Raw genomic sequence first — 12,185 nt, 5'->3', positions numbered from 1 at the left:
TCTCTGCATGCCATCTTACGAGATTTAAACTGATGATCTATAATCCAGAATCGCCGAAGTCTCGACGAGTCCGGATTAACGACTTTTGACTGTATATATGTAATGATTCCAAATGTGTGGATGAAGGCATTGGAACTTGAACAGCTTATGATACTGCATACGTGGCTGAGAAGACCCTAGTGGCTAAGAATAATTCGAAGAAATACGGATGCAAGTGCAACAAAAATGCGTATAATTTAATTAGGAATACAAAGAAGTCATCTGGTGACCACATCAGATTTTTTCATATGCAGGTCTTCGTGAGTACTGTTATGCATAGCTGTGAACCCAATTGTAACTTCTGTCTGTATCATTTGGTCGCCAATATAGTGGTTGTTGTGCTGATGAGGACAGGTTCGAATACTGGCTAAAGCATGGATATGTGTGAGCATATTGTGTCTATGCAGTATGGGAGCACTTAAAATACTGTGGAAAAGAAAGTTTTCACAAGTGGTTTAATGGTAGAGGAAGAGGGGTGATCCTCTATCAAAATTTGGTGCGGCCGCACATTTAATGCAGTGGGAATAAACCTGTGCGACCAAGGTAATATTCTTTTTGTCACACGTATTTCTACCTGTACCTGTATCATGTGGTACATACAGTGATTAACACTGATCAACATTTTTTAAAAATTTTTGTTTAATTAATTTGTTAAAATTTTTTGTTTACCAATACATTTTCTGGGACGAGAGCTGACAGAGAGGTCTTCTTGCGTTTCCAGAATTTAGACACCACAAAATTCTAAAAGCATTTGAACATAGTGGCACAGTTCATGAAATGTAAAGCATTTTGGCAAGCTGTCCAGATATTCAATAATTATCCCCAAAATGTTTACCAATAGGTATTTTTTAACCCAAAAATTTCATACGTATTTTTGTTTAATGAGAATAAATGATATTTCGGTCTTCACGGTATTTCAGCTGTCACTTTTCAAGGATGTTTTACGGCACAATAACACCCAAGAAATTACGTGCACTTTTAACAGTGGGTCCAAGGAAGAAGTTTAAACAAATTTCATTTTCCCCACAGATAACTGTGTTATCCTTTTTATCTAGCTTGAATATTTCGGCTTTAAAGTTAAATTTGATGAAAATTGAGTTCTTTAAGAATAGCTTTATTTCCTTTCATATAATTAGCTTATTCTTTATAAGCCTCTTTCAAAATATATTTATACTCCTTTCTTAATAGATTAGCCTTTGTAGAATTTCTAATAATTTTTGCAGTCTTACTATCCATGAATATTACCTGTTTGTATGATGACTATCCATGAATATTACCTGATTGTATAATAGCTATTTACAAATATTACCTGACTGTAGAATGACTATCCATGAATATTACCTGTTTGTATGATGCCCATACAATTTTAACACCATATATAATGAATAATGATTATGTGTACGTATAGTTTCTCAGTGGAAAATTTCGATTTAAGAAAGTAAAAAATTTGAAATTCCAGCTATATCTGGACCAATAACTAACTGCCCCTGAATAAAGGGAAGCATTTCATGATCATGCCTTGTCAAGAAGGTTTCAGCACCTTTACTCATCAGTCATAGCTGGATTAATTGATTTAGTCTGATTTATTTTGATTATGGCACATTATGTGAAGATTATCTGCTTAAGAGAAGGGATTGATTTAGTGGAGGAATGTCTAAGTTACACTGATTTGTATCATCATTACCTGTGAGAAAAACCACAATAACTCCCAGAAAGTACACTTATTTACTAGGATATACGCCAAACTGTGAGCATTCGGTGCCATTTCAAAATAGCAATGCCATGTGAAGATCTGTGAAGGAGAATGCTCAATTATTCAAGAAGCAACTGAGCAATTATTTCACTAAATCTTTTGTACGAGGCTTGCAGCTTGCGGTAAATATTTTAGTCAAGAGGTAGTATTTTTTGTTTTACAACTTTTTTTGCTCAACAAATGAAATATGCTTATTCAAAACAACAAACACAAATATCTTCAATGTGTTCAGTAAAAATTACGAGTTACATTAAAATTCTTTCGAAACCAAATTTTTCCTTTTAATTTCCAGAATTAACAAATATAATATAATAAAATAAAATAAATCAGGAAGAAAAAGAGATAGTCATTTTTATTGCAGCATTCTTAGATATATCAAACATTCATTTTCTTTATAAAACTGGAAATTTACAGTAGAAAAGTTTCACAAAGAAGAAGGTAAACAATGATATCTGTGCATATCATTCTTTTACACATAATGTTGCTTAAAAAACATAAGAAGAATTTAAAATAATAAAGCAAAATAATTTATTAAATAAAATCACTAAAACAAAAATGCAAGTGAAAAGTACAATCCAGTTGCAGAATTCACTTCTAACAAAATACAAAAGAAAAATTCTTTTCAGAATTTTTAATTATTTTCCTTTGGATAACAAATATATAAATTAAATAGGAATCTCAAATTAATATGTAAAATTTTGCTAGTAAAGTATATTTTTACTAAAATTTAATAAAACAGCAACAAACACACAAAAAACACAATTTTTTAAATATATACAACCATCATAATTTTAAGCAACTTGTCTTTTTAAATTTTCCAACATTTAAAAGAAAAAAAGAGTCAAGTGTTAAATTTTTTTTGAATAATATTACATTTTTAAGCTAAATGATAAAATTTCTGTAACTGATAACATGAATATATTCTTCTGTTGAAGCTTTATTTATTGCTACTTTCTCAAATCTCAGTTTTGTTTTTATGCAAAATTTAACCAACCTTAATTCTAGTAGAAGGAAGATAACCAACAGAAGACAATCAATGAATAAAAATTTATACAATCACTGATTTTTTCTCAACCAAATATAAAAGTATTTACTATACAAATGATATAAGTATAATTTCGTAACAAAAATTAAACAAAAGTAAGTAGATACGACTGAAATATATAAATAGCAACATCAATAAAATGTAAAATGCTAGTTGCCAAGGAAAAATGAAGAGCACACATATATTTATTTGTGTATAAATTTGTGAAGAATGAACAGCAAATGTAAAGTCTGCACTCAATGAATTCAACCAATTAATTCATCCATTTCACAATAACATAACCAAAGAAAATGCTTTTTTATGCATATGGTAGTAAAGCAAATATTCAGCCATTATCTTCTAACGGTATATTTTTATAGAATTCTTCGAATAACAAATAATAATGTGAAAGAAAATATAGCTTTACACTATTCAAAGGAATCCATGGTATTCCTTTTAGTACATCTACAACATATTTAAGTACTAGATAAATGTGTTTAAATCACATTTTTAAACCTTATATGGCTTACATTATAGTAAATTCCAACATATTGTAGTGAGTTTAAGGTATAAATTAATATGAGTTAATAAAACATTTAACTCTGAGGAGAAGAAAAATAACACAGATAAAAAGTATAAAGAGAGGCATCTGGCAACTATTGCCAAGGCACAATTGTTACATTCAGTTTAAAAAGTCACATGACACATTTACTTAACAATTAATTTTACGAACAAACATATCGGCCCAACTAAATATTCCACAAAAAATTAAATTGTTTTGTGAGTTACTCATTTAAAAGTTGAAGCATAAAATAAAGCATTAAGCTAGTACCAGCTAATTTGTCCAAGTCATTGTAGTTTTATAATTTTCATCAACTGTAGAAAATTAATTGCCTTGTGACCAAATGAAGATTGGCAGCTTTTGCCATTCTCACAAAAGTCTATAAGCTACTATTATTATTATTTTTTGGGGAAATTTGGCACATTATGGATCAACAAATGATATCATGATATAGCGAGTTCCATTTGTAACAGGAAGACCTTCATGGTAGTGAGTAAGGCGTCCAGGATGCATGAGAGACCACCCTAATCTTAAATCTGTCACACTGCAGTTGTAGCGAATGAAACGGCAACCACCTCCCTAAAATATAAGCAAAAATTTAGATAAATCTAAAAAGCAAAAGAATCGCATACAAAACAAATAATTTTCAACCTTGTTTTGGAATCTTCCTCCCCTTCATTTATAAATTTATTCAAGAATTATTCATATTGCTATTTAACAGGAAATTCTTTCAAATAAAATAAAATAAAAACACTCAATTATGAATTACTTAAAGACACGCTTTTAGGAATAGTACATACAAACATGATGTAAATGAAAATAATTTAAACTTATTTTTGCTTAGTTCCTGCATACACATATAGAACTAAATTAAATATTTAGAAGTAAAGAAATGACACATTTTTAATGAAAAAATTCTTTAAAAGTAGTTAATCTTACATAGAAGCATTAAATTTGTTATTTCATATGTTTATGTCAAATAGCTAATTGCTCCATCACAAGAAGATCGATTTATGCCATCTAAAAATATTAATTCACTCATATTCACTCTCATAATTAAAATTTAACCCCTCTTCACAGTACAATCCTTTTTAGAAATGTATTAAAAATAATCTATGCTTTTTATTTACATCTCCTGGTTTGGGACTCACTGTTAAGAAACAGACCAACAATAATGATGTGATCTAATGCTAAAAACATCTAACTTAATGAAAAGTTCTTCAACTAGCTCTAACGTTTTATGCTTTACTCTTAAATAAAACACAACAATTACTCATGAAATTCCAATTTTAAACACATACTAAAAGCAGAACTGAATAATGAAACTTCAAATAAAAAACTTTAGCACATTTCATTCTGAAAATCCATATAAAAGCATGTTCTATAAAAATTGTCTTCAATAAATGCCAACTCTGAAATGTGAAAAAGCAAGAGCTTCCAGGAGGTTTTTGTCAGCTTGGCAAAACCATTTTAGAGAAGCTCTAAATCAATTTATTTTTAATGCACAATTCGTATTAAAGAACTATTATTATGCCTAATATTTCATTAGTTACACTAAATTTTATGTTCTTTGGCTAAGTTTTTAAATTATCTCACTGAGAAAATCTTGTGTGGGGATGGAAAGCTTTTATTTATCAAAGTACTTTTAAATATGATATAAATAATAATAATGTATGACAAAATTAAATATAGGTTATTTACTGAATAAGCACTGGTTGAATGTTCATGAAAATTTCAACAAATGCCCACATAGGATTAAGACAATTCAGATCAAATAAAATTTAATAAGAAAATTATTTTGCTAACATAGATTGATTCTGAAAAGTAAGATAATCAATAAAAGACCTATTAAATCAAATTATAATCTGCACTGAAGATAATGTCATGTGAGATATATGTTAATGAATTAATGGATGCTCAAAATTTCATTTTTTAAAAGAAAGAAAACTGTAATTTACCTCATAATCAATTTTGGGGCGGTTTAAGGCAATATTAATAGTATACGTGGATGAATCATGATGTGGTCTCAAGGAAGGTTGCTCATCTGGGCGATACCTCACTACAAAATTCATCATGGCTTTAGGTGGCTAAAATAAAATATGTAATTAATGTAGACGACAAAATACTAAATTGAATATTCCTCATTTTGTTTTAAAATTTATACAAATAAATATATACCTTCTATATCCACAATGAAAATTTATGAAAATGTATTCATAAGGCAATGCAATATGTCACCAATGGGATGATAAATAATTTTTTTTGCCTTTACTGATACACTGCTGAATCTAAGCACTGATAAATAATTTCTTTGCTTTTTACCCATATACTGTTGAATCTAAACACTCCCTTGACAACTGCAATAATTTTAGGAGTAGACAGATGGTTTGAAGTCTTAGAAAAATTAAAGTTAGATGTAAATACTTTTTCTTTTTATCCTCAGATAAATAACCATCAGAAATTTTTTAAATAAGATGATTATTTATGTAATAGTTTTGAAACCAGAAAACTGGGCAAGGAGATTTTAAAATATAAAATAATCTTTTAATGATACTTTTAATTAAACTAAATATTAGATCAAGAAATCTGTTCTAGTAAATTTGTAAAGTCTGAATAAAAATTAAACAATTCAAATTTGATGTGGGATAATTTCTACCAAGTTTTCCTATTTCTTAATTTTACATTTGAAATTCAGCAAGGGAAAAAATTATAATTCAACAACTTTTATTGTTTAAGACCTAATTTTCATAAAACATAACAGATAGTATGGCGAAAGAGAGAACAAAACAAGGAGAAGGAATAAAATAAAAATACAAAAGCTATTAACAGACTAAGTAAGGATCACACCAAAATAAAAGGGAAAACGCAAATGTAAAAAAAAAAAAAAAAAAAAAAAAAAAAAAAAAAAAGAAAAAGAAGAAGAAGAAGAAGGAGGAGGAGGAGGGGAAAACTAAGCGAGACCAGGGGGATGCAAATGACCTGGAATTCAGAAATCAAATTGGACTGGAATATATACCTACCAGTGTTGAATTGGAAAGACCAGTGATCATGAGTAATCTGGCCCAAGAATTCAAATCATTGCAAACTAGCTAGCTGCATGAGCATTATTGCAATTTTTCACAAACATCCATGTAAAATGACTATGGGAACAGTTTCTGTTAGAAAACCTTCTATGAAGACATCCCTTTCCCTGTAATCAAATTCGCATGTTTTGCCGTAATCAAATGAACAAGTAAGCAGATTTTTTAAACTGGAAATGAGAAGAGTAAGATTCTTGAAACTTTTTTTTCTGTCTTTTAACTTATACTACAATAATTTTAATCATGTCTGAGCTAAATCTCTCCAGAACATCCTACCTATTTCCATTTTCCATTCTTGAACTAAGTTTCAATACATACTCAACATATCTACAGTTATCCAAACAAACATCAGTCACTCTTGAGATAACAGATGGCACCAATGGCTTATTTCCTGTAAGGGTTAAATTTCTTATCTTATCTTATCTAATCATTATATCTTATCTCGTTCATTTGCACTTTTGCAGCTGAGTATATGGTTCGGTAAAACCATCGAAACTACTCCTGTGAAAATTTGAAAATATAATGCTAATTTTTGTTGTTTGACTTCTGGATTAATATTTGTTCGGCATGTTACTGTATCTTAATTTAACATATCATTCAATATGACATTTTCCATTTTAGGAGAGCTTAAATTAATATTGAATGAGAAGTGCAAATTAACCCTGGAATACTATACTGGGGTACGTTGCAGTGTTTGTCCTAGAAAAAATGACAGAAAAACTACAGTAAAGTGTGAGAGATATAAAGAATTTGTTTGCAACACACATAAAATTAGTTTATGTCCAAAATGCAAATGAAACTCATAGTTGTTCAGAAAAATCCTATCAATGTAATAGTCAATATTGTATTTAAGTGTCATTATTAATGAAAGAGTGAGTATATATAATACAAACCTAATTAAAATGTTTTTTTACTCTATGGAGGTATACAGTTCCCCAGTGTAGTATTAGTGTTCTCAGCAACTACTGTATTACTCCAGGGTTAATACAATATGGTAAAATAACAAAAGTAATGGTAGATTCAAATCAACAATTAGTACTCTGACATAAAAGAAAGAACTAATGTTATTAAGGTTAGCAAAAGAATAATGTTGCTATGTCCGCTATTATTATTAGCCATTATTATGTGAAACCAGTATTCCATCTCATGCAGGCTGCTGATTAAAAGGTTATAAAAATGCAAAGGAACAGGTGGATCACTGCAAAATATTGATACTCTGAAAACAAAAATATAAGCACACCAAATTTTATTTTTACATGATAGAGAGGTTCCTGAAAAAATCATGCAAAATTTATTGCCATAAAAAAGTAATGAAGCATGTAAGGAACCAAATTTTTCTATTTATTTCCTGACATAAAAGCATGTATCTGCCTATGGGAAGGGATGCATTTGTGGATGTATTTTTAAAGGAAGCCGGCTCATATTCATGTTACACATTGGAAGAATCATACGAGCTTGCATGCCTTTGGGGCTCCAAATGAGTTGAATTACCTAAAATTTAGTCTTATCTAATCAATCACAGGAGGATCCAGACATATAAAGAAATTGAAGACTTGATGCAGGTGGGAGAAAATTCCATGCAAATAGCTAGCAAATCATATCAAAATGATAAATTAAATTTTTTATGAATTATTATTTTTTTAAATGTTATATTTTGCTTGGTTCCTCTGTTTGTTTGGATCAAATCTTGACACCAGTTTTTCATTCTTCTGCCAACTAGACTTTCTTGAAAATTTTCATGTATCTGCTATGACTTTACACTATTCTAAAGAAATGTTTCAAAATTCAAAGCAGGTTTTTTTACTATTTAGTACAAAAAAGCAGCTATGTAGGTATTTAGTAAAAATAAGCAGCTTTATCAGATTTTGGCAGCATTTTAAAAATTATTTAGTTTTTTATTATCATGTTGTTTGTAATAGTGAGGGATTTCAAGATCAAAAGATTTGATTTGATCCTTCTTTTTTAGCAGATATAAGTTTAAGTTATGGACATATAAATTGCAAAAGAAACATTAAATTTCAGCAGGCAGTTAAAGTGGCTATGAATTATGCTAACAGATGCGAGGTCACAAGGGGGGAATGGAGGAATAATTTGGTTACATTTAGTTTCAATTCTTACTTACTTTTCACTTCAAAAAGTGGTATAAGCATGTGTTAAATACAGGACCAATGCTAGGCATTTTACCACCCAGTGCAATCTTCCCTTGATCCTCCCCCTCTCCCTTTTTCAGAGTATTGAGAAAATGATATTCATTTGTCTATTAGTAGGACAAAAAGTCAATACGGTTAACAGAAAACTCCTGAAATAACAACCAATTACCCACTATTCATTTGTATTTAACATGAGCACAGATTAAAAGCAATGAACAATGAAAAATTTAAATAGAATGGAAAGACAACAATTTTTTTTTTTTTGGTCAAAAGCTTTTGCTAGTTAATATCTGAGCAGGAAAAAAACTGTATTAGTTTAGAGTGCAAATGCACCTCCTTGCAACCCTTGGCTTACGTTCATGACATTCTTGTTTTTTATTCTTACGTTACATTACTTACACACATTGGCAGGGGAATTACTCTCAGCCTTTCTGCATAATTTTCTCTAAATAATGAGGCCAATTAAAACTGCCTCATTCAAAGGAAAATCACAATTCAAAATAACAAGTACATATGACCATAATGAAAAAAAATTGCCTGCACCAATATTCACATGCACAACATTGCTAATACACATGCACAACATTGCTCGACATGCTAAATACACTGCTCGACATTGAAAATGTAACACCAAGAAGGAGTGGTCAGAAAGTTATGCAAATTTTAGAGTATACACATGTCACCGAGTTATGCAAATGGTGTGAAATGTGCAGCTCTCCGACGCATGTGAAGTAAGATATAAGGGAAGGAACGTGAAGAAGGGGCAATATTCGTGTTGTTATTTCTGCCAGAAGAAAGTTGGTTTTTGTCCCGGAAGAAAGGTGTAATGGGAGAGAATTCCAGGCCGCCATCAACGAAGGCACTTCCAGCATATAGACGGTTTTCCGAGGGGTATGGTGATCGGACTGAGAAGGGCGAGCTGGTCCTTACATCAAATCGCAGCTGATACCCACATGGATGTGAGCATGGTGCATCAGCTATGGCGAACATGGTTGGTACAAGGAAATTTGGGAAGAAGGAGGGGTGCAGGTGCAGCCAAAGTGACATCAGCCCGCATCCGCCAATAAGCTGTGGCGGTCCCGCAAGTGACTTGTGCCGTGATTCTGCAACATGTGCAAGATACCCTGGATGTTCCCGTGTTGACCAGAACCATTTCCTGTGGATTGGTTGAACGTGTCCTGCACTGACGGCGTCTGTTAAGGAAGACTGCCATTGACCCCACAGCATAGACGCCAACGTTTAGAATGGTGCCAGACTGGAGCGAGGTGGATGACAGAATGGTGAAACTTTGTGTCTGAGACGAGTTACACTTCTGTTTATCCAGTGACAGTTGCCGCATACGTGTGTGGCGTCGACGTGGAGACAGATCTAATCCGGCAGTAACTGTGGAACGCTCCATCGCGCGACAACGTAGCATAATGATTTGGGGCGCTATTGCCTACGATTCCAGGTCACCTCTAGTTTGTATTCAGAGCACTATGACGGCCCAACGATACTTGATAATGTACTGGTGGCAATCCCCTACCTTCAGGGGCTGCCTAATGCAATTTGTCAGCAGGATAACACCCGAACGCACAGTGCTTGCATCTGTCAACATGCTTTGCAAGGTATACAGGTGCTTCCCTGACCATCATACTCTTCTGACCTGTCACCAATCGAACATGTGTGAGATGTGATTGGACGTTGTTTGCGGACTCTGCCCCTGCCTCGTTCAGAAGACAAACTGTGGCAAATGGTTGAAAGGGAATGGAGAGTCATCCCTCAGGGCACCATCTGCACTCTTACTGACTCTATGTCTAGACGTGTTTCTTTGTGCATTGCTGTCCGCGGTGGTCCTACATCCTACTGAGTCGACGCCATTCTCGCTCTGTGTTCTGATTATCATTTTGAAATAAAGATCACTTATTGCTGCTTGCTGTCTCTGTCTTTTTTTCCAAATTTCATTGCTTTCTGACCACTCCTTCTTGGTGTTGCATTTTCAATGTCGAGCAGTGTACATTTAATTGATGTAAAACGAAAAACTATTTGATAATAGTTACATACATGGCTTGGAGCTTTAAAAGTGGTAACAGGTATATATACAGTGAATGAAACAAGAGTTTCGTATGAATATCATAAATTACTCCAATATCTAACCTACCTCCCAACAAATGAGTTTTCTTTCTCAATACTATACATATGTGTTAGGACAAGAACAGAGTTTTTTTTAATATGTTGTTGCTCAAACCACTTATAGAACTACCAGCATGACGAAGAAGCTTTCTTAGATTATATCACAAGGCTGGATAAGACACAGGACAGATTGTACAAGCCAAAATCAAATCTATCATTTGAGCAAGTGGCATTGTTACAGGTAGCCACAAAAATTAGAAATTCATCAGAACCTTGGCAGTGGAAACATCATGACAACTCTCTTGCATAACTGTGATGATGTTATCCCAATATACATCAAAGACAGATTGTCAATGTGAAAATATTAGAGTTCATTTTTAGAATTTAACCAGTGACAGCACTGAAAATGAAGTTTGACACTGTAGAATCCTTCCACCATTTTTCAAGACAATACTCAAGGTGCACATAGCACAATTCTTGGATAAGAAATGCTCTACCCTTCACCATACTTTCCTGACATAATCCAGTGAGTGAATGATTTGACTTCTATGATGAATTACTTCATCTACATGTCACTGACTTTTGAACTGCTCCAGAGATCCTTCAGGCAACAGATTTTTCTATTCAAATCATCAGCAGAAGAAATATTGCTACAAGTATACTACAGTTAACCACTAACTCTTGTATTACTGACCTTGAATCATACACAATATTTATTACTACAAAATATGCAGTAAAAATTTCACAGAGGATATGTAGTTCTGTTGCACATAAATAGTTGCCACTATTAAAGTTCCAATCTTTGTACATATTGATTACATATTAAACATACATGAATTATTTCTTTCCTAAAGTGATATATTTTGAGATAAAATATAAACTTGGAGATTGAAATTTTCAAGAAATTAATCTATATTCAAAATATGGTTGTAAAATATATATATATATATATATATATATATATATATATATATATATAAATGCATAAAGGAGTAAAACTAATGTAAAAATTTAATTATAAATAAGACAACTTCCCCCAACCCCGATTTCCAACTTTTATAATATCTTAAAATGTTATTCATATACAAAATGCACATAACTTTATTTGCTTTCCATAATGCTTCCTGAAAAGAAACAAAATTAAAATTTCAACAATTTTTCTTTCTCTTTTTCTTCAACACTTTTTTTTCCAGGTGGAAGAAAATTGTACAAAAGTCTAATAGGTTTTAAGGATATTCAAAAACGAAATAAAATCCTTATTTGATTTATTTAAAAATTTTTATAAATAGCATTTATTTCCATTCATTAATTCCACAAAAGCTTAAACTCTGTGGTCATACGTCATAGTTAAAATGCACCACGAAAAGATGAATAATCAATTATACATATCACAAAATTAAAAAAAAGATGCATATGTATGTCAAGATAGAAAATTTTACAACACAATTCCCAGTAATTAAAAAAA

At 31.6% G+C, this 12,185-nt stretch overlaps 1 protein-coding gene across 1 annotated transcript in view; it reads right to left on the bottom strand.

Annotated features, from left to right (window-relative positions):
* Positions 1–2,125: 2,125 nt before the first annotated feature.
* LOC146998215 (procollagen-lysine,2-oxoglutarate 5-dioxygenase-like) overlaps positions 2,126–12,185 on the bottom strand; it is a 28,431-nt gene continuing 18,371 nt past the window's right edge. The window contains exons 7-8 of the mRNA XM_085812469.1: positions 5,337–5,465; positions 2,126–3,957 (exon numbers count right to left, since the gene is read on the bottom strand). Coding sequence (XP_085668595.1) covers positions 3,802–3,957; positions 5,337–5,465 — 285 coding nt within the window. The 3' untranslated portion in view covers positions 2,126–3,801. The remainder of the gene's footprint in view (positions 3,958–5,336; positions 5,466–12,185) is intronic.

The sequence above is a fragment of the Stegodyphus dumicola genome, chromosome 3 (assembly GCF_044657685.1).
Source record: "Stegodyphus dumicola isolate Sdum_Otavi_A_Nest chromosome 3, ASM4465768v1".
In the NCBI taxonomy this organism is placed as follows: domain Eukaryota; kingdom Metazoa; phylum Arthropoda; class Arachnida; order Araneae; family Eresidae; genus Stegodyphus; species Stegodyphus dumicola.
Note: the sequence above shows the minus strand (reverse complement) of the source record. Positions and strands in the feature narration are given on the sequence as shown.